Raw genomic sequence first — 26,260 nt, 5'->3', positions numbered from 1 at the left:
GGGAGAACCCAGCTACACCAGTCCTATTCTCAATTATTTCAAACAAAACCATAAACATTTACTGCAGCAGGACCATACACAGGCCAGCTAAGCCAGCCTGATCGTTTAATTTGAGAGTAAATTATGTAATATATCAATTGATTTTACTAGGTTTGGTTTCAGAAAGGGGGAGTAATATAGTAGGTTTGTTTTTTCACCTAAATAAAAGAAGGAATAGAAAGATATCTGTAGGCCAAATATCCCTGCTAGGTTCATTTTACAGACTCTCAGTCTTTTGCTTTTCAAAAATCTGTCACAGACCTAACGCTTGCCTCATGATGTCAGTTTTGACGTCAAAATTTAAAGTAAAATATCTCAGGCAGATATTTTTCTCCACAGCTCTTAACTTGTCTCAAGCACAATTTTTAAAGCAACTTTATTCTGCATCACATAACCTCCAAGCAAGGCTTGCCCATCAAACATGCTTCTATTTGAGTACTTACTACTTTCTGTAGAGGCAAAACCCCCTCTACTTGTGGGCCCACATAGATCATATACAAAAATATATATGCATAAAGTCAAGGTGTGAAGATACAAGGGTTAAACAGATTAATATCTGCTTGAAAAATCTTTACCAAAGAGATACCAGATTAATGTTGACCCACATGGATCTCCCCCCACACCATTTGAATGAAAAAGATCAGAAAGCATCTTCTTTTATCCAGAAAGTGTTTTAGAATATCTGTGAGAAGTCCCAGTAAGTTTGAAAGTTTATTTCCAATTTTTCAAAGCCTAAATTACAGAAACTAACTAGTCAAGTAGTAAACACCTACATATGTGTGAGCATATGTATGCACAGAAAACTCCTCTTCATCAGGAAACAAATTACTCTTGCTGGCCTTAACAGACAAGTGTGCCAGAGAGATTCCGTCTTTATTCTGGAAGCCTCTACTCATTCTAGCTCAATGCTGGGTATCTCTATGGAGACAAAGCTATATTTTGTAAGTCTAAGATTAGAACAAACCTGGAGGAATAGCAGTGAACAGCTACATGACTGAGAGCAAGGGGCTTGTTTATGTTTTACTAAATAAATATAGATTGAACTGAATTTGGGTTCATAAGTGTTGTTTATATTAAAACCAAATCTCTCTTGCTAAATAAACGTGACTGTAGCCATCCCTAAAAGTTACCGTCTAGGAAACATCTATACACCCCAGAAATGAAGACCATAAAAAGCAGCAATCATGCAATATCACCTCGTTACTCTTAGCTTGCAAACTGATCCTGGAGCAGCTTTGTTTGAATACTCCATGAGCCTTACAGAAAAGCTTTTAGCGTACCCAGGGCCACCTCCATCTGTAAGACAGGAAGCGTCCCCAGTCACAGTTGATGGGTGATAGATACCTTATCTCTGCTTGGTACCTGGTGTTACAGACTGGAACCAACAGCATTCAGACTGCGTCCCCTTAAACAAACACAGATCTCCACTTAAGTCAACACTTACCAGCGATATCACAAAACAGTGTCTTGATAGCTGCGAGTTAATCATTGTACAATGCACAATCAGTTTTTGCTACAAACTGTTTTCTGAGATTTTATGACGAAAATGTGAATAAGCTTACTAAAATATACTGAATGTGAACAAAACCAGAGAAGAGACAGAAATAGGAACTATTGCCTGAGGCAAGCACTGGATGGCTAGAAAGTAGAAACACTTTGGAAGGAACAGTGATTTCCTCCCCTTCATTGCTTCCCAAGGAATTCTACTCTTCACCCATCCTAAAAGTTCCAAAACTGAATCCATCCAATCCAGGGATATAAACAGTGACCGATGATGTCATAGGAGTGCCAAGACTTCAACTGCAACCTTGTAGCACATTGAGAGGACAGGACAACAAACTGTGTATGCAAAATAGAAGTACTGCTTTATCTTCAGCATGACAGTGAAATTGTAACAACAACAACAACAAACTGCAAAGAAAACTGCTTTTTCCAGGGATCTGCTATCCAGTCTTCTGAACTACAAAGTAAAAGTTTTAACCCGGCAACAGGAAAATTCAGAGACAGAAAGGGTATCAGAAATCCAGCTTTCCACACAGTCTGGAAAGATACCCCACCAAAATATTACCTTCTGGCATTCTTTGGAAAAGGTAAAGTCAGCTTTTCTCACAGAAGACACAAATATATGATATACTAGAATGCAGACACCAAGAGCAGAGAATAACACATTTAAAATCTTTGGGGAATTGAAGCATAAGGTCTTTGCCTGTTCAAAAAAACCCGAAACAAAATAAAACAAAAAACCCCACCTGACATCCAAAAGCTACAAATTAGTCTTTAATTCTCATTGTACTGTAGTAAGTATCTGTGCTACTGTGTATTTTACCAAATGTACCCTGAGTAGCACTTATTGCAGATCTTAGCTCTTTTGGCAAGTTGCCAGAGATCAAATGGCAGATCTGAGAAGGAAAACCAACAGCTTCCTTTAAAATTCTTAAAACATTTTGCTGTGTAGCAGTACTGTGCTGTTTCACTGCATTAGTCACAAGTTGTGTCTCATTCAGAAATTGGCGACAAGTTATTGCCAAATATGAGACTTGGAATCAAAAAAAGGAAAACTTCAAACACTATTGTCTCTGCTGGGTGTCAAAATATTTTCAAAAAAACAAGTAGAACAAACAGCAAAGTTTCTGATCAAGACTGAAACACTTAGGGAAATTAATAAATGAACTATACGTTATTATGTCAGTTTACAGTGCCCAAAGTTACTGTTCACACAGGTTTTGCATAGTCAGTCTTAGTTTACGCTGACAGTAAAGTGATCTACTTCACATTAGGTGAGACCAAATGAGGGATCTGAACTTTAATGAACACCTGTGGCCTCTCACACATCGATTGCTAACAGCTACTCTTGAACAACCATGTTAATGCTCTACTTCTCACCTGATCCTCTTCTTCATCCTCTTCATCTTCTGCCAAACGCTGCCTGCCCACTTCATACAGTCTGCAAACCGTATCCATGTTCATGGCATCCATGCTCCCTTGATTCTGAAGAGGAGATGCCCACACAGCAGTTAACCTCAGGAATTAAGCTCAACATTCATATTCAATGCTATATCTGATCTCAATTACAGAAACATTACCAAAATCCTTCCCTTCCATTTACCATCAGCAGTACAATTAGTACTAAAAATGAGTATTTGGTTTGTTTCAAGGACCAGTCCAGTAGTGATGTAAATATCGACTTTCTGCTTTTGTCATTCATAAGTTACGCTCTTACTAGTAGACTTAACAAAACATTTACTGGATCCTTAACATGTTTTGGGTTAGTTCTCACCTAACCACACACCACTTCCTTTCAAATCTGCCTCCCTATCATACCATTGAAACATATCCTTCAGAGAATGCTAAGAACTGTCATATAGCAAGGGTTCCAGGAGACACCAGTCTGACACCCCAGCAACCACTGCTGCCACATGCCCTGAAGTAATATTTCCAGTGACTCCTATAAAAGAAAATTTTCGTATCTTGGCCTCACAACCTTAGCAACTCCAACTTCAGTAGTTAAACATGAAGCTTGCCCTACTACAAATTCTTGACTCACTTTTTTTTTTTTTTTTGATCTGTAACGATCGGTGGTTCACAGAGTGTTAAGTCGACAGGATTTTAAATTAGTCACTACATGTATATAGTTGGGTCCAAGACCCATTAGTTTCATTTGGCTTTGCCCCTAACAAACCAGAAGTTTCACTCAGTAATTTTTGCTTCAGATCCTTAGCTTCTGGTATTTTGCTAGAAGACAAGTGAAAAAGGAACAATAAGAGTGATTCACAGAAAAGCTCCATGGGAAGCCCCAGGAAGACTGCATTTCCCAGTTATTCAATACAGTGCAAGTTTTAATAGGAAATTATTGCTATAAATAGGAAAGAAAAAAAAGCATTTTTCTCTATGCTTATGAAAAGGAAAACCTCTTCATTTTTTTTTAAAGTGGGAAGTGTTTGAAGAAGAGAGGCAAATGTGTCTGGAAGTTTAAGGAATCAGAGGCAGAAAAACAAGACTGTTGTGGGTGGACAAGAAAAATAATTAACAGCATCTTTACTATCATAACACCACCACCACTTAGGGCATGAATTTAACAGTAGGAACTCCAGTATCATCAGTTCTGAAGGTTTTAAAAAGAAACAAAAAGCAATGCACTCAAACCACATCTACAGAGACCAGAGTTTATTCTTAGCTCCTTTACCTCAATGACAGCCAGATAGCAGTCCTTGCTGTCTGTGCACAAGTCAAAGATATTCCGCTTTACATCTATGGTAGCTGGAAAACATCACAAAACAAACTCAATGGTTAACAGCATATTACTTAATGTTCACCAAAAGAAAAGATCTAACAATATATGTCTAAAAGCAGATAATAAAATACTGGGACAAGAAACAACAGCTGAAATAAAAGTGAAATGAACATTTGTAACTAATTCAACCTGTAATAAAGGATAGAAGTGTTGGAGAATGTCATTAAAAATAGCCAGGTAAGTTCTTAACCTGCTCTGCACAGTGCCTCCTCCCTTGATAATACATTTATTCTCTAAACACAGTAAACAACAAATAATCTTCCAGGATAGGTGGCAACCAAGGGACTGAGTTACGAGCCGTGTTTCCTTTCAATAGCACAAGCCATGTTCGTTTAGGTCCATAGCAGCAATAAGCTTAGCTCCAGGAGCTTTACAAGCTGGAGGCCAAACTGACAGCATTTTGAACTACCAGCATAAGGAAATGCTGTTCGGTAAAGGAAAACAAAATTAAAATAATTAAAAAAAGATGGCCCTTCCTGAAATGAAACCAATGACATCTTGGCCAAATGACCTATCATCTCAGATTATGCCCTGCTTGGAAGGGAAAAGGAAAATAAAGCCAGAACTGCTGAATGGTAGCAAATAAGGCAATCACACACTGCACAGGATATGATACTTGAACCTATTTCAGTGTTGAACCCAAGTCTCATGCTTCAATCAGAACAGGTCGTAGCAAAACTTGTTTTGTCACACATGCAAAGGAGAGGAGGAAATGAATGCTACTAAGCAGAACTTTCAATAAACCTTCAAACCTCCACACTAAGCTATTTGTTGCTCTCTCACTCTTACCTATAGGTTTATAATCAGTTGCATTAAACGTCCTGAAAGAAGAGCCAAAGGGACTTCTCATTCTCTCCTCCAGAAGGTCATCTTCATCATCTGCCTGCAACATAGCTGATACAAGGAAAGATCATTTCACAAATCCACCTTCCATTCATCACTAATCAACTTAAGATCAAATCAGACTCTGACATGAATTTTCTTTTTATTTAATAGCTTGGCAAGACCCATTTAATATCTACTCTTCTGGAGATGCCTTTATTAATACTGCAGATCATTGAAACTTAATACAGAGGACAAAAATTATTTTCTCAAGCATCATCTGACCTGCCGTTATACACATTTTCCGTTTCGATAGGTTGATTTTTAATCTCACAAATGAGTTGTGGTATTGCTGATGTTAGAGAAAATTGTCTTTGTCAGCAATACACGTAGCATAAACATCCTGAAAAAAATCCAGTTCACACATGCCAGTAAGGCTTGGAGTTAGACAGACTCTCTGAAGCTTTCAATTTCACTGAACAAGCTTCTACTTATCTCAAACCAGAGGTGACTATGGAGAATAATATAAGCCTGAGAAGTCCTACCTCCATACATAACCGTGCCAGTATAGTTGAAGACCACACGACACTGATCCAGTGCAGGTACTGTGTGTAACAAATGGAAAGTTCGGAGGTCCCACTGAAAAAAAAATACAGGCTAAGGAGCAACAAACAATTGAAAGTTTCTATTTCCTTTTCAACACACTGGCAGATAACTGATTAATTGCGTTCAAGAAACTTCACTGCCACCCTCTTGCAAATAGGGCAGAACCAGGGTCCAATACTAGCACCCTAATCCCTTCCACATGTCCAAAATGAAAAAGCTCTTACTCAAAACTTCATTCCCAGTCAGGAGAGGTTACTGCAGTAGCTTCAAGGTTGATTTCAGTAAGGGATGGGAAGAGAGCAGAGGTACCACAGAGTATATTAGGAAAGAAAATCTCTCTTCCTCTCTCTATGTTTTAAGTATTTCCCCTAGGCCATATCAGAGGCAGAATCTAGATTTAAATTATGTAGCTGTCTGACAGTCCCCACTTACTTGATTCACAGACAGAAACTGTTGTTACCATACATAACCTGTACACAACACACCATTAACACCACTTCTGCAAACAGCTACTTGTTTATCAATACAAATTCTTCAGGTCCCAGCACATCGGTTGCCACAGTAGCCAAAGGATACAATTTCTGTGTTGACTATGACCTCTAGCCCATTGGGATGGAAAACACCACTGATGGTCATGTTGAATTTGTCAAACTTGTGGATGGCTTGTGCCGATCTGACATCCCAGAGGACACCATCATTTAGGACAAGGTCATCAGTGGGGTTAAAGGTGGCACAGTTCTTCTTGTAGTTGTTGGCAAGATCTGGGTTAAACAGAGTCAATAGCTTGTTGCCAGTCTGAATATCATAGATCTTTTAGATTAAAAAGAAAAAGAAAGATTAGTCACGATTTGTAGTGTACCTGTGCCTAAGATCATCCCCATGTTGCCCCTTCTAGAGTGTTTCCCCATTTCCCATTTTGTTTTTTCATTTCAAGTGAGAGCATTCCAAAGATAACCCTTCCTGCCAATCCTTCACCGTTTTTCACAGCTGCAACCAAGTCTCAAAAAACGTTTTGGCCAGTACTTAGCTTACTGCAGGTTCACAGATACATTTCAATACGATCAGAATTAGTTCCAAAGAAACTAACCGCATTATGAAAAGCGGGCTACAAAGCTGCCGTCACAAGGTACCACTTGGCCAAAAACTGTTTCAGAAACAGAACTGCTTTCAGAGCAGATGGTATTTACAAACATAACTCCAAAGCACACAGTGAGAGGGGAAAAAAAAGCCAGAAACTACAGAAAACAAGTTTTAATTCCTGGCATTTACATGGAAGGGCAACTTTGAGCTTTGCCCCAAACTGTTGGAAGATAAGAAGGGCTTTAACGAGTACAAAGGGTTTATGACTATTTTCTCAGATAAATTTGATCTGTAACATCCCTCAGAGCCTAGTTCTCATTCAAACTTAGAGAGGAAAAACTTCTCTAGAACTGGAAAACAAATCTGTTTACCAGATAAACACAATACACAAACTGATCTGACTTCCAGATAAATCCAAATTAAAATCTGGGCAGGAATGGATAGTTTGCTTAAACAAATCAAGAGCAGTAAGTAAAATCATAAATAATTTGACTAAGTTATGTTCCATGACAATTTTTTATGCAAATACTCTTTCAAAAGAGACAGTGCCTATGAACGCAAATTAGCGCTGAAAAAAAGCAGAAAGGCTCTGAAGCCTGTGTCTGTCAAATTTGCAGATACTCATACAAAACACTTTAACAGCATTCTCTGAAAATGTATCAGTAAAATTAAATTATCCAAAAGCAAGCTGCAAATTTAAGGGGAGGCAAAATAAGGACATTAAGGAGGACACTTTTAATAGGCCATTTCCCAGACCTGTGGATTGAGCTACTGTTTACAGTGGAACTTTATTATTACTACTACTGAAAAATAAGGCAAAGGAGGCAACTTCAGGAAGGGGAAAGAAAAAAAAAAAATCCTGCACAATCTCTCTCGAATGAACAAATCTAGGCAGAGTCTACAATCGCCCAGAATACTAACCACAGAGACAGCACATTGCACACTGCTGGTGCTACAGTTGGTTTGGAACGGTCAAGTTTATACCCTTAGACACAGAAAGAAGTTATCTGACGCTTTCAAAGCTTTCCTCTAAAGCCTCTTAGCCTACCGGTTACACAGAGCATCATAGCACCCAGATGTGTTAATAAATGTCCTGTGAAGAATTACATTCTCGTCACAGCTTCACAACCATGACCTTTACTGGTACTTACATGGGCAATGTCTCCTTTTGTGCCAATGACCCTATCCTGAGAGTGCTTGCTGAACTCCACATAGTGGTCATCAGGGAAGGAATGCCTGTAGACAGAGTCAGTAAAGAAGTCAAGGAACTGCAGATTCAAACTGCCAGTGTGAACCAAACACTACCCCAACACCTCCAGCAGAGGTTTCAACAATGCAGAACTAAAAAAACGTAGGAAAAAAAGAAAAACTTTCCTTCTCCATTGACCACGACATACTACAATACTAAAATGCTCCACTGGCATTTGCAGGAAAATATTTATTACAGACACAGCCTTTACAGCAGGCCAGTGGGAAAAAAAAAAAACCACAATGCAAGCAAATTCACAGATTTGTCAAATTACTACTGCAGCAGGGTCTGCCATGAACATAACAATATTTAGAGGAGTGAGCAATGAATGGCATCATGAACATTCAAGCGCACGTGCAGGCCTGAGGCACGTTAAACATTTTATCTGAAGAATGCCCTCTTGTTGCCCTAAAACAGGTCACACCAAAACTGTTGATTACAACTAAGGTAGAAAACAGTCAAGCCTTTTAAAAATGAAGAGCCTTCTAACCATTTTTTATGGGAAGGAACAATTATAAATGCTGAAATAATTTTTAAATAGCTTTATCCAGGTCTGAAAATTTCACCATGCAAGTCACCATGCTAGTAAAATTCTGTAACTGGCTACAGAAAGATTGTCAAGATAATTTACAAACATGAGAATAAACATACAAACATATTTCTTTGCCTTCAGGGCCAACAATGATTTTACTGATCTATGGTGCATTAAATAGGACTTTAGATAGGTAGAATTTAGCAAAGCTGTCTGTACCCAATCAAATAGGGAAGATACTAAACATAAGAAAGGGAGTACATTCTATTTCTTTACAAGAGACATGGTGAGAGCTGTGCTGCACTGTTCTTTCACAGAGTCTGTTCTTAGGGTTTCTGCCTATATCGAATGGTTCTTCTAACTGCAACATAGATCGGAGAATACCTACTTCATATCAAAGACAGACTTCATTCCCCACAATGCAGACAGAGGTTGGCTCCACGTAGCAGATGTCAGCAATAAAGATCCATCCTGTATTTTCAGATGGGAGTGGAGGGGGAGGAAAGGAAAAGAATACCAGGGAAAACAGAGGTTATCATTTTACCTGTAACGCTTTAACTTACAACATTCAGTTAGGAACCACAGCAGATTTTACGCTTACTAAACTACTCCTATGGGGATAAAATCTAGGTATTTAATACTATGTAAAATAAAGAGCCCTTGACAGACAAACATTACAGATAACAAAGGGAACAATCTATGACATTAATAGCAGATAAAAATCAGGATAATCCATGCCTGAACTTTGATGCTCTGAGTGGAGTTCATTCTGCTTATATATCAGTTACCTTTTATTTCTTCCTAGAATCATCCCCAAAAGATTTCTTTCTCCAACAAAGGGAGATTATATAAACTTCGATATCGTATCTCACAGTTATCTTAAATACATAGTCAGTTTAAGCATTTTTCCACTTCCAGACATATGTATTTCTTACTTATCAAGGAACACAGCCACTGTGCATCTTCTCTATTATCTTGGGAAGAAAGAAATAATTGTAGAACTCAGAGAGGGAGTATGTAACTATTAGAAGTACTTTAATGACAGGCATCACAGGCCAGCCTGTAGGTGCATTTTAGATGTACATATCCATACGGGCCCAAAACATACCAGAGCTTAAGTAAAAACTCAGAACAGGTCTTTGATTACTTACCCGGGATGGCTCAAGGTGCGTGATGGCAGAGTTATGGCAGTTGTAACTGGCCTCTTCCTGTCCGCTAAATACATTATAGAGTTTCAACTGCCCTGTGCAAGTACCCAGCATTAAGAATCGTTCTCTTGCAGAAAACGCACAACAGGTAAAGCCACTCTCATCCTCATTTGCTTCCCTGAACACAGAAATCGGACGGAACCTAGAGAACGTAGAAATACAAGGGTCACTCCAAAGAGAGAAGAAAAGCAAAATTGAAATGCTGTGTGATAATATTAAATCCAGTCCTTAAGAGTCGTGTAGGTATGAGTCATAGCTTCTAGGACAAGCTAAGTGCCAATTTTAAGACTCAGGTCAGTATGTTACAACAGCGTTTGCAACTTTTCACGGTTTCTTTTGCATTATTAAGTACTTCTGTTAAAGCACATAATTAAGTTGAAGCACTTGGAGTCCGCCTTCAAAGTTGGATTGATGGAAAACCTGTAATGCCATCACCTGGCTAAGTACAGACAGCTAGCAAAAATTTTCTAACAGTTCTGAAACTCTCAACACAAGAAGGCATGGCACGTAAGCCAAATAGTCGCCTGTCATCATAATTTCCTGAGGAGATACTGTTTTCCTTGTGAAGATGCTTTCATCTATGTGTCATCTTTATTTTTATAAACTTCACATCATCTTCCAATTTAACCTCAGCAAAGAAAGGCCACATAAAAAGGCGAGCAACTTGTGGTGCTACAGATTCAGGTGCAAGAGCAAAATATGGATTCTGCAGTCCTGCATCTGTCAGCCAACCACGCTGACAGATGCAGCGGTTATGCTATGCTCTTGTGTAAAACTGGTGTTACATACGTACCTTCCAAAGGAGAACAGAGATGTATGAGTTCATTAGTCAATGTCACTAATTAATTAACATGATACCGAAAATAAAGTGTGCGTTATGTACTAAGGATAAGAACAACTTCTAAAGATGCCTTTCAAGGCTCTCCCACTTGTCACTGTTGAATTAAAACACTTTTCTCTCCAAGGATACTCCACTGTGGGACTGCACAGCCTGAATCCAGGTAAGGCTTTTTGGCACAGGGTACATCCTGAGAGGAATCGAGAAACATTTTTCTTCCTTACCTGCTAAATATAAGGTGTCTATCAAAGCAGCCACCATCCACCCCTCCGTACTTCGGAAAGGCTGCCCTGCGGGTCAGCCGTGAGGTAAAGTTAGTTGGCGCTTGGCGCCTCTGTTTTGGCTCAGGACACTGGTGGGGAGTAAAGAGAGAGAAAGGGGGACAGGTGGCAACAGGGTTCTTGCAGCGGGCATGCTGCTCCCTAAGGTACTCTGTGATTATACTGTCCAGCGTGGGTGGGGAAGGAAGGTGTCTGTCCAGCTGCTTTTTGATAGCTGGGCTCTGGCTGTAGGCGCCATGGTCCGATTTTTGTCGCAACACTCTGATTTTTCTGCCGTTACAGGGAGATGGCCTCTCCCTGACAAAGCTAATCCTGCCAATCAGAGGAGAGTTGCTGGCATAAGAAGGGCCTGGAAGGGCAAGTGGACCTTGGGATGCAGACGGCCTTGCCTGAGCATGGACAGAGGTGGTAGTGGAACCTACAGAAGTGTGGCTACTCAAACGGGCTGAGATGCCGTTAGCTATGCGAGGAGTGCGAGGCAGGGTCACAGGAGAGGCAGCAGCTGCAACAGGGGTGAAGGCAGATGAATGAGATGCTGCAGTCATGGGTAGGTCAGCCTCTTTAGTAAGGACAGATGCGGTTTCTCCTAGGCCCTTAGAGATGAGATGGTTCCGAATCAGGAGCAGCAGCTCCTTCTCAGGAAACGTGATCCTTGACTGGGCTACCACATCTGCTTTCTGCAGCCGAGCCAGAGAGACATCTGTGCCAATGAGCAAAGGCTTCCCCGAGACACGCTCTATCAGTTCAGCAGCATATTTGCAGAACTTCACATGCTCGCTGCGCTTGTCCTGAAGCACCGGCTCTTTCATCAGCTGCTGAATTTGACAGCTGCTGAAGAGGGGGAGCTTGCTGATAATCTGCCGGACAGTACTGCTGCGCGAGAGCCCCACCAAGGCTTTGCAGGCTAATGCTCGGATCTGATCTGCATCTGTGATCGGCATCTTTATAGACAGCAACGACAGCAGTACTTTGATGCCATTGTTGGACTGTACCACATTCCACATCTTAGCTAACGTGTGCTCACTGCTCTTGGGGGCCTGAGGAAGCTTTCGCCGAGGAGTTCCAGAGATGAATTTGCCAATACTGGAGATCCGATTATCTGGGCCACATACACAATTGATGATGATCTGAAGGGCTGATTTCTGAATCTCTGCATCATGGATGAAAAACTCACCCTCAGCAACTCCAAGGATGATACTAATACCTAGTGAGGGAAAGAAATAGTTTCTTTAGTACTCTAAAGTCTATCTTACACAGTGCATCAGACAAGTAAGGGAGTCTTCAACAAATTTGATGAAAATAAGTAGTTCTCTTCATTCTGGGGATTTCTAAAGTTCTGCTAACTAGCATAAGACATAGTCTTCGATCTCCCTGTTTTCCTACACTGCTGCTCCTCCACTTTGTCATCAGGAACTAAGGAGTCAATCTCTCAGAGAAGGTGATCAGGCAAGGCCCAGGATTGCAAACTCTGAGATACCTGGCACAGGGAACGATGTACAGGCATGCCTCTGATTCTTACTGCAGAAAGCAACTCTCTTGTATAAATACTAACAAAGTGGAAACAGAGAGGAAGGGCACTGTGTTATGAAGGGAGAAAAATAAATCATATCACGGCTTCCAAAAGGAGTCAGGCAAAAATGAAACTTTGGGTTTGTTTTTCCCCCCAGAGAGAGTTCCTGTTAGTTTCATGTCTGCTTCAGAAGATCAAAAGCCTCACTCAAGAAAGAATTAGTGTTTTGTCTAGAAAAAGGTTTTGTGCAAAAGAAATTTGTCTTTTGTCTATGTCTAGCACTTTTCCCACTTTTTACTTTCCTTAAAAAAAAGTCTCTCCCCATTTAATGCGTAAGCCTTAGATCTGATCCAGGCACATCTCATTCATTTGCATACAGAATATGCAGGTAGCCAGTTAGAGCATAACTCAAATAAATAGCAATAACCAATCCTCTCCCATATTCTCAAATGCCATATTCCCAGCAGACCAAAATTTCTGAGAAGTTGAGGGAACCTAATAGTCCCATTACAAAAGTAGATATGTCTCCATCTGTACTTAAGGAGCTCTTGAAAACAAGTGCAAGTCAAAGACCATGCCTTCAAACTTGTAATCCAACCACGGTGCTAATCATGACACAAATTTAACCACAGTCTACTCTCCCATTTATTTGCATCCCTGATAATAACTCCGAACACATGAATTTTAACCCTTGTCTCACCGTCGGTGAGAAACAGCCAACTGAAAAACCATGTAGCAGAAGACAACTGGTAAGCATGTAAGTAATCAGGACCATATTCAGCTTACCCACAGTGGAAACTGTAGATCCAGCTTCATCTAACACATCCACAGGTTCTGCCAGCTGCAACTGGATTTTAGGGACCACAGTCAGGATGGCTAGTACATCCAAAGCGTATCGTACTGTGTCATTCCTGGAAGACAACAACAGAAGAACTTCTTAGAGGTGTATGTACAGAGTTGTTTCAAAATAGTATTCAATCTACTCCAACAAATAGGAGTAAATCAGTCGCATCTGATGTATTTGATGGTGCCTTTTGATTTTAGAATGGTCTTCACAGAAGGCAGTGCTCACATGCACACCACTGCCTGCAGTCTGTCAACATTTATCCCACCCTGCCTGCAGGCTCCTAAAAGCACTGTAATCTTGTACTTATAAAGATAAGAATGCAAAGACTTATCCACAAAAGCATTCAGAATTAAGCTTCTCAATCTAACACTACATCTTAGTTGGGAAATACCGCTATCTAAAATACTCTGTCACTCGTCAACTAGAAAGGAAGTTTTTTCTGAAGTGAAGGGAAACTGTTGAGCAGTAAAACAGACAATTGTGACAGGGAAAAAGGCATCAACTCAGGCACCAGCTTCAGAGAGACAGAGGTGTGTGGAAGATGAAAAGGCCTGTTAAGCAAGAGGTAGAAGAGCAGAACAAGGCAAGAAAAGGGGGAAGGTTTGTAAGCCTGTATGGAAAGGTAGGAGTTAACCCAGGTAGCAATTAGGAAACAGCTGCATAGAGTAAGAAACAGGAGAACAGAAACTACCCAGGAGAGTGCAACCTGAGAGAGAGAAAGGGAGGCAAGGGATCGCAGAAGCAAAACAGATTTCAAAGTTCATTCAAGTTAAGTTAGACAAGGAGCTCCTGCAGGCAGCAGAAATAAGGAGGAGGGAGTCATGGTGACAAGAATACAGCAGCTGACAGCTAGTTATAGCAGATAGTGACCTACCAGTGAGCATATCTCTAGAGAGGACTACGGCTTCATTCTGGTGAGCAGATAGTCATTAGGACAAACAGGCTGGAACTCCGCACCCATCCTCCATCTGAACTGGGGACAGGATCCTAATGGTACACTATCAGAGCCTGGTGGCAGTTACCTTTCTTTTGTAACAGTAAGGATGCTGCAGATTTTTTTGGGGGGTGGGAAGGTGGAGGGAAGACGTGCCACAGAAAGGTAACAGAATATCACAGTGCCCCCACACCTTGTCTGTGGCCAAGACAAGGGAAAAATTTAAAAGTGGCATCACAAGGTGAGCTCCTCTACCAACACATGTGGTGTATCATCTAGGGACATGAACCTGAGCAATGCACAGTAACAGTGAGTTACAACAACTCAGTCTTTTTCCTCTCTCAAATGCTGGCTTGTTCCATATTCACACAACTCCTTTGCACAGTTATACCTGCTCAGTAAACTTCAAATTCCAACAAATCAGTGATACAGTGTCCTCTCTTGTGTCAGCTGAACTTAAAACATCCAAACAAATATTCCACCTCTTTCCACGGTTAAGGTATGTCTTGATTTCACCCTCTACTTTGAAGGTTTTCTAGCCTTCCTCTAACAAAAAGGTACACACATTTTGAGACAGATAGAAAGTACCACAGGATTGCAATTAAGCTCTACTATGATGCTGATTTCTCTGAAATCAAAGGCCTGAGGCATTTCAGCTCTTCAGAAGTCTCATGACATCCCTCTCTCTACATCAAGACTTGAGTTCTGCTTTCCACGGTGTTAACCTTCATAAGCACTAACCACTGTGTGCCTGTTTTAAATGCTATCAGAGGGGTAGAAAGTCTAGAAATGTCATGTCCTGCCCAAGAGTCACAACTTACTGCACTAAAATACAGTACTACGGCAAACAGCTCACCTTGCATAGTACGTCTTCCAGTTGCATGCTATTGAAATGAGCTGAAGCATGAGTTGGACGCAAGACAATTTGAGAAAAACCTCTGCTGGCTCCCAGTAAAGCTGTGCTGGACCATACTCAATCAGGAACTCCATCATCTCTACAATCTGCTCATGAGTATATGAACAGGCCTGCAGGAACGCGAGTTGGAAGCATTACAAAGAGATCACAAACTTGCACATCACATCCCCTACTGCTGGGATTTAACTGAAAACTGCATTCACAAAGATTAAACTACCACTGTTTCTTGCAGATTAAGTATTTACTTTCTGGTTTATTCCCCAACTATAAAATAATACAGTAATTGTCACTATAATATACAATAATAAGCTTAAGAATGATATCCTTTAAGTTTCTTTGCAGTCCTAGAAGGCTTAGGTCAATTTAAGAAGAAAAAGTTACATTAAATTAAAATTCATCTCTGCTTTTAAGCTACTAATCTAGTAGTTACTAGACCATCATTCAAAATACATTTATGCTAAAGTATTAAAAAAGGCTGCAAAAAAAAAAAATCAATTACAGTTTCTAAGTTGTGACTACAAAACATACTAAAGAAAAAAGGAAATTCCAAACAAGCTTGCCATTCAATAAGTTTTTAAATTACACAAGAGGGCAACAGCTAAAACACATTTCTTTAGTTACTGAAAATAAGTGATTTTTGCAGAAGCAAAAACATCCTTGTTTTTTCTTATTTCAGCTCTTCTAGAAAACCATCATAAATCAAACCATAAGCCACAGGTGAATGTGTTCCCTCAAAAAAAGCAGCCATAAAATTCAGTTTTTAAAAAAATCACTTGGCAGAGAGAAAGTAAGAGAAAAAAAAAAATCATAGCCAACACAAGAATCTCCCAGGTCATTCCTAAAAACTACGGTGTCCAAAAGACACAATTCACTTGTCATTATCAAATCAAACTTATTTCCAAGTTTTTCAACATTATGCATGTTTCTATATGTACAGGTTCTGTCCTTTCAGAGATTAAAAGCACAGAAAAACCCACGAGTACCAAAAACAACCTCCCTTTAACTTAGGTTTCTGAGAGATGGAAGGAGAATCACAGCAGTGAGCAGGAACCTTAATCAAATGTAGTTCAGATGAACCTCAAAGGCTCTTCTCTATTGCTCTATTGCAGGGTTATTCCACAAGGCAGGAAAAAAGTACAAATAAAAAATCCCTATGCCTATAAATTACACACTGCCTAGTTATTCCACTGGCTTCAAAGGACATCCACATATTCCTGCAGCCTGGATTTGCTTGAAAAATGCAGTGACCATGTTAAAAGCTTGCAACATGCTACTCACCTTGTAGGGGGGCTGCGGATGGACAAGAATGCCACCTTCAGTGCGCTGGAGTGACTGCTTCACCTGTTCAAGTTTGATAGCAAGGTGAGCCTCAAAGTATCTACGCAAGGCCATGCAGGTGTGTTTCCCAGTCTGGCGACTGGCAAAGATCTCATCATCACTCAGGAGGGCTCCTTGGTCTTCCAGGTTTAAGATCTCAAGAGTGCTTATCTTCAGAAAGAGGTTGGGTAGGGGGAAAAAAAAAAAGTTTTATCAGCTCACTGTTCAAGGAAAAAAAAAAAAAGCACCTACAATTCTCAGCTGCACTTATACTAAACTCAGACTTGCTTTGCTATAGAAGACATACATGCACACTCTCGTGAAAGCTGTCTGAACAGAAAAGGCTATCTGTGTGGATAAACAGTTAAGTCTAAAAAGAACCATTCCCTCTCCTTAACTATCTATGAAGAAATCAATCCAGAAGTTAAATCCATGTAGATCTGGAGACAATGTTGTGCCTAATACTATTAGGCATTACACTACACAACACAAAGTGTGCTTACACCCTGCAGTGCTGTCGTCCCCAAGTCAATACCAACCCAAGCTATTAGGACTGCACAGCAATACCATGCAGATGTACCCGTTTTGATACATGAGCAGTATAATTTGTGCTCATAAGGTGCTGGGATAACCACCACACAAAACACAGCTATACCTCTGCACTGGTTTTGGCTGGGATAAAGGTAATTTTTTTCACAGTACCTAGTGGAGGGTTATGGTTTGGATTTGTGCTGAAAACAGCAGTGATAACACAGGGATGTTTCATTACTGCTGAGCAGGGCTTACACAGAGCCAAGGCCTTTGCTGCTGCTCACCCCACTACATCAGCGAGTAGGCTAGGGGTGTGCAAGGAGTTGGGAGGGGACACAGCCGGGACAGCTGACCCCAGCTGACCACAGGAATATCATACTCAGCATATAAAGCCAGGGGAAGAAGGAGGAAGCGGGGGGGGACGACATTCAGAGTGATGGCATTTGCCTTCCCAAGTAACCGTTACACATGACAGAGCCCTGCTTTCCTGGAGATGGCTGAACACCTGCCTGCCAATGGGAAGGGGGGAATGAATTAATTGTTTTGCTTTGCTTGTGCATGTGGTTTTGCTTTACTTATTAAACTGTCTTTATGTCAACCCAAGAGTTTTCTCACTTTGACTCTGCTGATCCTCTTCTCCATCTCACCAGGGAGGACTGAGCAAGCAGCTGTGTGGTCGTTTTAGCTGTCTGCTAGGTTAAACCACAACAGTCTTTTTGTCACCCAATGTGGGGCTCGAAGGGTTCAAGATAACGACAGATTTGATTGGTATGTAGCTGTTATTGCTGTTTAGCTATCAACTGGCAGGCTCCTGTGCTTGCCATGGGGCTTGCTTGCCTTACTGTAAATTAAAGTCTTGTGCTCGTTAGACCGGAACAAGGCTGGATGTATCTGCATCCAAAAGGGTGCGTGGTAATACCACATGTGTGTGCAATCTCGAGAAACATTTTAACTACTACTAAGCTACCAGTGTTTGAGTAAGTCCTGCTTAACCCAAGTTGCACCAAAAAGCTCTGAGAGGGTAAAAAGTCTCTACACAATGATCATAATAAAAAGAATAAAGATGAAGGGATCCACATGTCTGTTGCTTAGAAAACTCACTCCACCCTTCCATCTCTTGAGAATTTAGCAGGAAAAAAAAATAATCCAACAAACAAACAAACAACCCCACAAACAGAATTCTCCACAGCTGCACTGTAAAGGGTGCATGCAAAACCTGACACTAAAACCCTGTTCACCACATAAAACTACAAGCCTTACCAGGTTAACCAGACGTCGAAGGCCATCATGCCTGTCAAAGAGCTCCAGGACAGCACGGAAGGAGAAGCAAATGGAGAAGAACATGGTAGCGTGGCAGCAGCCTGAGGCATGGGAGCACTCCATTAGCCATAAGGTGTAGTTTACTACATCTGAAAGCACATTATGCGGGTGCATGCACACCTAGAAAGCAAAAGAACATTCTTGAGAAGGACTTCAAACAAATTACTACAGAGAATTTGTATAGGGAGAATGAGGGTTCTCTGAGGGACAAACAGACAGAGAACAAATATCAGTTACTTCTAGCTTGACTTGGGACATCTGAGAAATGAAATAAAAAGTCCCATTTCCAGACCATTAAAAGAAAGCCCTGGTGAGACTAAGAAAGGCCATGATGTGGCAAATGTAGGACTAGCAATTGGTCCATTCCCAGACATAAACACAACAAATACAGCAGTCTTAATGTGGTATAATTCCAGAGAGTCCTTGTCCGTACCACTTCAAGCTATTCAAAGAATGCTTCGAAAGAGGCAGAGAAGGAATAGAAGTTTCCACTGAAGAAAGAAAAATTCTTCTCAGACTAACAGTATCATATCCTATGCTGAAGTTTAGCAAACGCTGGTAGCACTGAAGTCTACAGGAACTATAAGGATCATCAAATGCAAATCTAAAGCTTGACTTTCTCTGGAAACAGATAACTGACTTGGTCTTTTTTCTTTTCTCACACCCTGCCTCCAAGATGTGCAGACGATGTGCTCACAGTCGCACTTTTGTTAGGTTCTAACAATGAGGAACTCGGAACCCTCTGCCAGGGTCCTCTTGTCCTCTGTGCCAAGAACAACAGCATAGAGCTGAAGCACTGACACCAGCTGCTACATGCCAAGTTAGCAGATTTTTTTCTTCTCTTCTCTGCTGGTGTTGGACATACTCAGAGAATACAGTGCTAACAGCTCCAGCCTTGCTTCCACCCCAAGACCCTTTGGCATAGGCCAAGTGACAAGTGACTGCCCCTTGAAAATGTCTTTGGATTTCAGAGGAAGCCAAGAGAGGAATGTACCATGGAAACCTGTTCTACCTGATATCTGCAGATATCGGGGATAACATCTGGCAGATGAGACAATGTCACTACGAAACAGCTGCATGGTTTTATGACACAGCCTGAAAATGTTAAGCAGAAGGAATCCTCATGCAGCACCCTGCCACAGCTTTTGGTTTTCCTTTTGAACAACCATGCAAGCAGCAAGTGGAATCGGGGGGTGGGTGGGAAGGAAAAAAGGGAGTATTGAGAGTTTTCTCATGACAATGTTCAGAGAAACACCAAAGTGGGTCATATGCAGCCAGGGCCCATCTTTCTGACATAATGGGCAAAAAGAAATGGAGGGAACATTATGCCCATTTCACCCTTGCTCTCATTAGGGATATGTAATGCAGGGCACAGACAGCCCTGATCCACCATGATTATCAAAAGGTTTTTGAACTCACTCATACAAATGTGTACAGAACACAAATGCCAGCAGAATCCATACAGATACGGACTTGAACACACACTACCAGTCCATCCTCTAACATGCTTAAGGCTCCTGAGCATGCAAAATCACAACACACATTCAGACAGCATCAAAAACTAGCAAAGAATAAGCAGAAATGTACAGTTCTTAGTTTAACTGCTTCCATTTTTAGCTGAAAAAAAACAAAAAACCTCGACAATGCCAGGGACAGGCCACGAATCAAAAGCCATCACTCAAAGCAGAGCAGAGTTGGAAGGCTTAAGGCAACAACGTTGCAGTTGCTTTAAATGAAACTTAAAGCAGGATGCTCCCATACCCCAATACTAATGGTCACAAGCTGAAAGGTTTTTTTTGTTTGTTTGTTTTTTCTTTGCATGGTAGCAACTTTAGAATAAACTGGAACAGTTCTTAGATCTGACTCAGCACAGACACGCTACTGCCAGTACGAAAAATAAAAAAGGAAATAGAATCAGTGTTTAAAGTACCTGGGAAACTGAAGCTTAAGGGTAGACTGCCAATCAACCTGCCTGAAGGGATGCTTGCTGGAGGAACACTACAGAACTGCAAGGAGAATTTCTTTCAAGAATTCTTTTATGTGTTAAAATATGAGGTGAGGAACTTTACCTTCATTATCAGCTGTTTTAACATTTATAAGCTCAGGCTGCAGAGAACCCTTAGGGTCATTTAATTTGATTTTCTGCACAATGTAGACCAGACCTGCATTAGTCTTCTGCTGCACTCTAACACCACCACAGAAGTTGTGCTGCTGCCAGGAATCTGACTGAGGTACTGTGTAACACTAAAGCTATCCACACTGGGACTGTGCTTGGAAAAAAACATCTCTGGTATAGGAGTCCATTGGAACAGATGGGAAAGGAAAGACAAATGAGAATGGAGGAGGCTTTCTTTCTCTTTTTCCCCCCTCAAGGGAAAGTGGGAATAATAGGACGAAAAGGGTGATGAAAGTATTGAGACAAGGCCAACAGGACAGAAGTCTTCAGTTAATTCCCTAGGAACTGAAATCCATACCCTTGAAACAAAATACTCAAATACATCATTATTTATATACTTCTATTGCCTCTGCACATACCGAAGTCTTCTATATAAATTTGCTTTTTAGCTTAGGACATATTTATTCACTGTTTGAACACAGGTAGAAACAGTAAGAAACGAAGGGAATAAACTGCAGCTACAGTAAAAAAAAAAAAAAAATGCCCCTTACCCTCTCCATGGCATCTTGATTGTAAGACAAATAATACAAGCACATGGAGACCCCCGTGGCTGCCATGGAAGGACGAGGAATCTCCAGCAACTTTTGCACTCCTCCATGAGCAACAAACTCTGTTGCAAATTTGTTGTGCAGCAGCAATGATGCCAAATGCTAAGGAAGGATAAAAGCAGATTAGACTGGAATTCTTCAAAGTGTCATCAATTGCATCCCCCGCCCCATAGAAAAACAGATGACAGAAAAAAAGAACAAAAAAACGCTCCGTGCTTTGTCCACCTTATTTCCTCCTCCCATTATACTTAACTGCAGAATGTAGTATTTATCCCAATGACAAAAGCAAAAAGGCACTACCACTTTGTTTTACACATCTTACAAAAGAAATACAAGAAAAGCAGAGCAACTCAGAAATTATCCAACAGGCCACTTGAAGTCTTCCTGTTCTTTTCATGTAAACTCACTACCTAGTATCACTAAGAAATATTTAAATTGGCATTCACACTTTGTATATGTCATATTGCTGGCAAGAAGAATTTTACAGAATGACATTTAAAGGCTGTTGTTAAAACTGAAGTCTGCGGCTGCACTGTTTACTACACTTTCTTTTCTGTATTACCAAGACCTTAAGAGGAAACAGTAAGAACCATTGTAAACCCCACCCAACTCCCAACTGAGGTAACCTACACCTTTTGTAGAAACACTGCTCCTTGGAAAGAAATTCTCAGACAAATGACAATGAAAGAGGGAGAGAGATGACACTGGAAGACCAGAAGCAGAGAAGTTACTGTGAAAGAGGGAAAGAATGCACAGAAGAAATATAACTTGTGCTGCTGCACTGCAGGTTTGCCTTGAAAGTGGTTATTTTGTGTGTTTTTGCACCTCAGGGAGGTAACCTGAAGACTTCTCACACAGAACTACTGTATTCCAAACATTAAGCTTAGAGATGTCATGCTGGGGCTTCTAGGAGCAAGCTTATGCTTCTTACGCCTCACAAGTGTCCCTTGAGACAACAGGCAGCGTAACAACTCAGGAATACCATCTAAGGGCAGCAGGAACACAAGCATTTCACAGAAAAAGGAGGTTTTATCATCTTCAGATAGGCAGATAGCAGATTAAATTAATGGCACTTCCTGTGAACTTAAGATCTTTTTACTCCCTCCTCTCTTTTCTTAAATTTTAAATACTTGAGAGTTACAAAAACAAAACCACAATGCATTCAAGTGAAAACCATTTCCAATCCCAGGGAATCCTGCAAGATAAACAGGCCTAAAGAAGGTAGGCGTTTGTCTTTGATGCATGCAGCAGACATATGTTCAATGCTTTTACAATATTTATGGTACATTTTATGCATTATGAAAGTAATTTACCTTAAGGGCTTCAAAAGTGAGCAGCACATCATTGGTTCGCTTCAAATCAATGTAGTACATCATCAGCTCCCTCGATCCCAGTTGCATAAAGATGGGTAGTAGCTAAGAGAAATAAAAATGGGAGACTAGCTGAAAGTTTCATGGGAAATACAAGGTCTGTTTTGGTTTTTACTCTCTCAAACCCCCAATTTCCCCCTATTGGCAGATACCTGTTATGAGAGGTCAGTGGTAACCAGCTCCATCCATAGGAAGCAATAAAGGTTAACAGACCTCTTGTAATACATCTGCTGACTGCAGCAAGGTGCATGACAGCTGCCACACGGAAATCTTAAGACTCTCCTTCAAGTGCGGCTATGGCAAGTCCACACAGATACCACCCTGGCGATAGGTTCCACTTTCCATCTGTGCAAAGACAGCTACCCAACAACTGAACAGAAAAAACAGGAGAGCAGGGCAACAAACGAAAACCCTTTGCATAATTCTTTGTGTAACAGCTTTATAGTATTAATTCCTATTTTTATATCCTGTTATAGCTGGCATATGAAGTGATCCAGTCAGCATGCAGGGCATTAGGGGGATAATGGTTTATTTAGCTCTCACAGAACAAGGCATACATGTGCACACGCATGTAACGTATATCACAAAGCAAAACTGTGTTGCTTTGTTGTATTTTAAATTAAGTTAAACCACCTAAAAAAAGATTAAATAGAGATAAGGTGGCCTGCAGGCCTATGCTAACTTGAGTTTTACAGTTAAAAAAAAGAAATAGGAAACACTTTGGTAAATCTGACACTGCCCAACTACTTTGTTCATGTAAGTAACAACAGGTCTCAAACATCTGCATAACATGGGCACTGCCGTTTCACAACAGAATTACTGCAGAGGTTACACAAACCATTTCATTTAGAATTTCAAGTTCATTATTTCCTCAGACTTTTAACTGTGCAAGTCTATCACAACCTCCAGAGGAAACAGGAAAAATGTTTGTACTTCAAAGTGACTTGCCCTGTGTCATGTAAACAATCACCAAATTTAACAGAAACCAGGAATAAAATTCCTAGTGCCGTGCTCCAACTGCTAGACCACACACCTGCTAGGTTCAAGTTCGAGTATTAACTACCAGGTAATACTCAAACTAATGACTTCATCCATTTGAAAGTCATCAACAACTCAGGAAAGGTTACCAATCTTAATTGTATCAGGAAATACCACAGTGTGATGTAACAGTTCTGCAATTTTTTCCCCACAATACCACTCAGTTTTATCAGGAGAATTCAAGCACAGAGTGCTTCCTCCCACCTTCATATGCTCACCTCTTGGTACTCCCCTAAGGGAGTCAGGTACTGAAGAATTAGCCTCTGCTCTATGGCAGGAGTCAAAGGGTAAAGGGTGTAATTAGTGCCAATCACCCATGGGGACATTTCTGACCAGCTGCTGTTGGACAGTTCAACAAACACCCGCTCTGGTTCTGAAGTGGAGAAGCCCAATTTTTGCTTGGCCTTTCGGAAGCCGTCTCGTTCATGCTGTTTCCCTGATTTGCTTTTCCTCAGTCCCCCATCATCTAGCTTTGCAGCAGAGTTTACTCTGCTACTCGTCTTGTGACTTGAATCAAGATGAAAGGAGATCTCCATGTCCCCGGAAACTTCCTCTTGCTCTCCATCTACTGCCATCTCCCCGTAATCCATATCCACAGCCTCTTCATCTAGAGGCAGCAGAGGATCTGATGGCACTTTCCGAGGACTGGGACGCTTGTTTTCTTGTTTTATAGTCATTTCAGTAACCTGTAACTCTCGTAGCCGTCGAAGCACCAAAGCCACCTGTTTCAGACAAGAAAAATACGTGAGAATACACTTCTTGCTTTGATCATACAATTCACATCAGCCATATTTTTTGTGCTTATCATATAACCAACTCCACAGCATAAAGTGTCAAGCATGCTGTGGTGTACATTTGCCCAGAGAAAGAATTATTTCAAAGTGAATAAGAAAACTCCAACCTTTTTTGCTACAGCTACTTTCATTCTAAAATATCAGCACCTAGTCTCCTGAATGAGAAAGAAGTGGCTTGAAAGCCATTAGGAGTAGATGAGCTATATTGGTGCTAAGAGAACCACACACCAGCTTGTGCTGTTCTTCCATCACCTCTGCCTAGCCTAGAATGAAGGCAACATCTCCTTTGGAAGCACCAGCTTTCATAAGCTGCAGTTCCATAAAACCTAAGGTCATGCTTTTACTTTCAAAGGCCTTATCTGTGCAAGAATTAGAATTCACCTATGCTTCAACACACTGTACATCGTCCTGGGAAACAAATTTGCCTATCCTACCTTTTTCTGTAAGTCATCTCAATTGCTGATAAACATCATACAGAATCAACACTAAACTGGTGAAAGGTTTAGAATAGAAGTGAATGCAATTTCATATTAAGTTGTCCCCACAGTGACTTACCTTTCATTTTAAAATCCTTGTCCAGCACATAAATCACGACATGCGACAGTTACAGATGTAAAGCTTCTGAGAATCTTTCTTAAAGGGAGCTATGAATATGAGTCCCATTAAGAAGTAGAATATTTGCCGCCTTAGTTTTTAACACAATTGGTATAACAGAATAATGAGGCCACATGACCCAGCAAATGCACAGTCAGAAAAGGATGCAAAGCATGAGCTACTGACTCTTACAGATATTGTTACAACCACTGTAAGACTCAGTATATTAACTCATGAATGTGAGCTCCCCAGAAATTAAAAAAATTGAGACGAGGTAGAGGTATCTGCCCTCTAAAAAAGGGAAGTGATCAAGAGATCATTACCAATTGCGAGTTCTCGTCCCTGTAATTTGCTGCAATATCTTGGTTTTCCATAGCTCCTCCTAATAGTCCCGTTGCGTATGTCCTTAGCGGCTGATCAGCCTCTCGCGCCCACTTAAAGAGATTTTCAACTATGCCTTCCTAGAATGAAGAAAATAAGAAAGCAATTCCAACAGTTATATTTCATTTTTAACTTCTCAGTCTCAGTGAAAGCATCATTGGTAACAATGCTCCCTATCTCTAGCAATGACCAGGCTAGATTTCCTACCAATCATGTAACAAATCAAAAGTATCTAGAACCAAAACCAGAAATAAATCTAACATTTTAAGCTGCATAAACCTATCCCCAGGCATCAGGTATTTGGAATCAGGATTTTCACACCTGCAAAAATCTTCAGAAGTGGCCAGTCAACCTACTGCCTAGGAAGCAACAAAACACTAGAGGTACAAATTGGTTAGTCAAAACAAACAAGCCCAGAGCTCCTGTCAGTTTCACTCTCTCCAGTAATTTAGCAAATTTCAAAGAAGCTGTGTTGAACTTATACCAAGTAGAAGAAATTTAGCCAAATTCCATTACATTTTAGCTTACTTGGGCTAAACTGAAAAGTCACTTTAATAAGCAAGCTACCTGGTGTCAGAGGAACTCTTTACACTAATCATAGAATATCCTGAGTTGGAAGGGACCCATAAGGATCATCGAGTCCAACTCCTGGCTCCACACAGGACCAGCCGAATCAGAGCATATGACTGACAACGTTGTCCAGACGCTTCTTGAACTCAGTCAAGCTCGGTGCTGTGACCACTTCCCTGGGGGACCTGTTCCAGTGCCCGACCACCCTCTCAGTGAAGAACCTTTTCCTGATATCCAACCTAAACCTCCCCCGTCACAGCTTCATTCCTCAGGTTCTGTCACTGGTCACCAGAGGGAGGAGATCAGCGCCTGCCCCTTCGCTCCCCCTCGTGAGGAAGCTGTAGGCCGTGATGAGGTCTCCCCTCAGTCTCCTCTTCTCCAGGCTGAACAAACCAAGGGACTTCAGACTCTCCTCATACGTCTTCCCCTCTAGACCCTTCACCACCTTTGTTGCCCTCCTTTGGACGC

The 26,260-nt window shown here is 40.9% G+C and overlaps 1 protein-coding gene across 6 annotated transcripts in view; it reads right to left on the bottom strand.

The window, feature by feature from the left end:
- The window catches only part of DCAF1 (DDB1 and CUL4 associated factor 1), a 54,840-nt gene that overhangs the window by 14,413 nt on the left and 14,167 nt on the right, over positions 1–26,260 (bottom strand). For 5 of the 6 annotated variants that reach the window (XM_075762859.1, XM_075762862.1, XM_075762863.1 and 2 more), the window contains exons 6-22: positions 25,165–25,302; positions 23,672–24,175; positions 22,359–22,460; positions 20,989–21,147; positions 18,262–18,441; positions 16,432–16,641; positions 15,094–15,263; positions 13,243–13,367; positions 10,890–12,150; positions 9,771–9,969; positions 9,008–9,090; positions 7,990–8,074; positions 6,335–6,568; positions 5,698–5,791; positions 5,120–5,224; positions 4,223–4,296; positions 2,923–3,027 (exon numbers count right to left, since the gene is read on the bottom strand). In XM_075762859.1, coding sequence (XP_075618974.1) covers positions 2,923–3,027; positions 4,223–4,296; positions 5,120–5,224; positions 5,698–5,791; positions 6,335–6,568; positions 7,990–8,074; positions 9,008–9,090; positions 9,771–9,969; positions 10,890–12,150; positions 13,243–13,367; positions 15,094–15,263; positions 16,432–16,641; positions 18,262–18,441; positions 20,989–21,147; positions 22,359–22,460; positions 23,672–24,175; positions 25,165–25,302 — 3,828 coding nt within the window. Of the gene's footprint in view, positions 1–2,922; positions 3,028–4,222; positions 4,297–5,119; positions 5,225–5,697; positions 5,792–6,334; positions 6,569–7,989; positions 8,075–9,007; positions 9,091–9,770; positions 9,970–10,889; positions 12,151–13,242; positions 13,368–15,093; positions 15,264–16,431; positions 16,642–18,261; positions 18,442–20,988; positions 21,148–22,358; positions 22,461–23,671; positions 24,176–25,164; positions 25,303–26,260 lie in introns of those variants that run through there. The other variant, XR_012837152.1, reaches the window with a different exon arrangement.

Source organism: Balearica regulorum, chromosome 10 (assembly GCF_011004875.1).
Source record: "Balearica regulorum gibbericeps isolate bBalReg1 chromosome 10, bBalReg1.pri, whole genome shotgun sequence".
NCBI lineage: Eukaryota > Metazoa > Chordata > Aves > Gruiformes > Gruidae > Balearica > Balearica regulorum.
The sequence above is the reverse complement of the archived record's forward strand: the minus strand, read 5'-3'. Positions and strand labels throughout refer to the sequence as shown.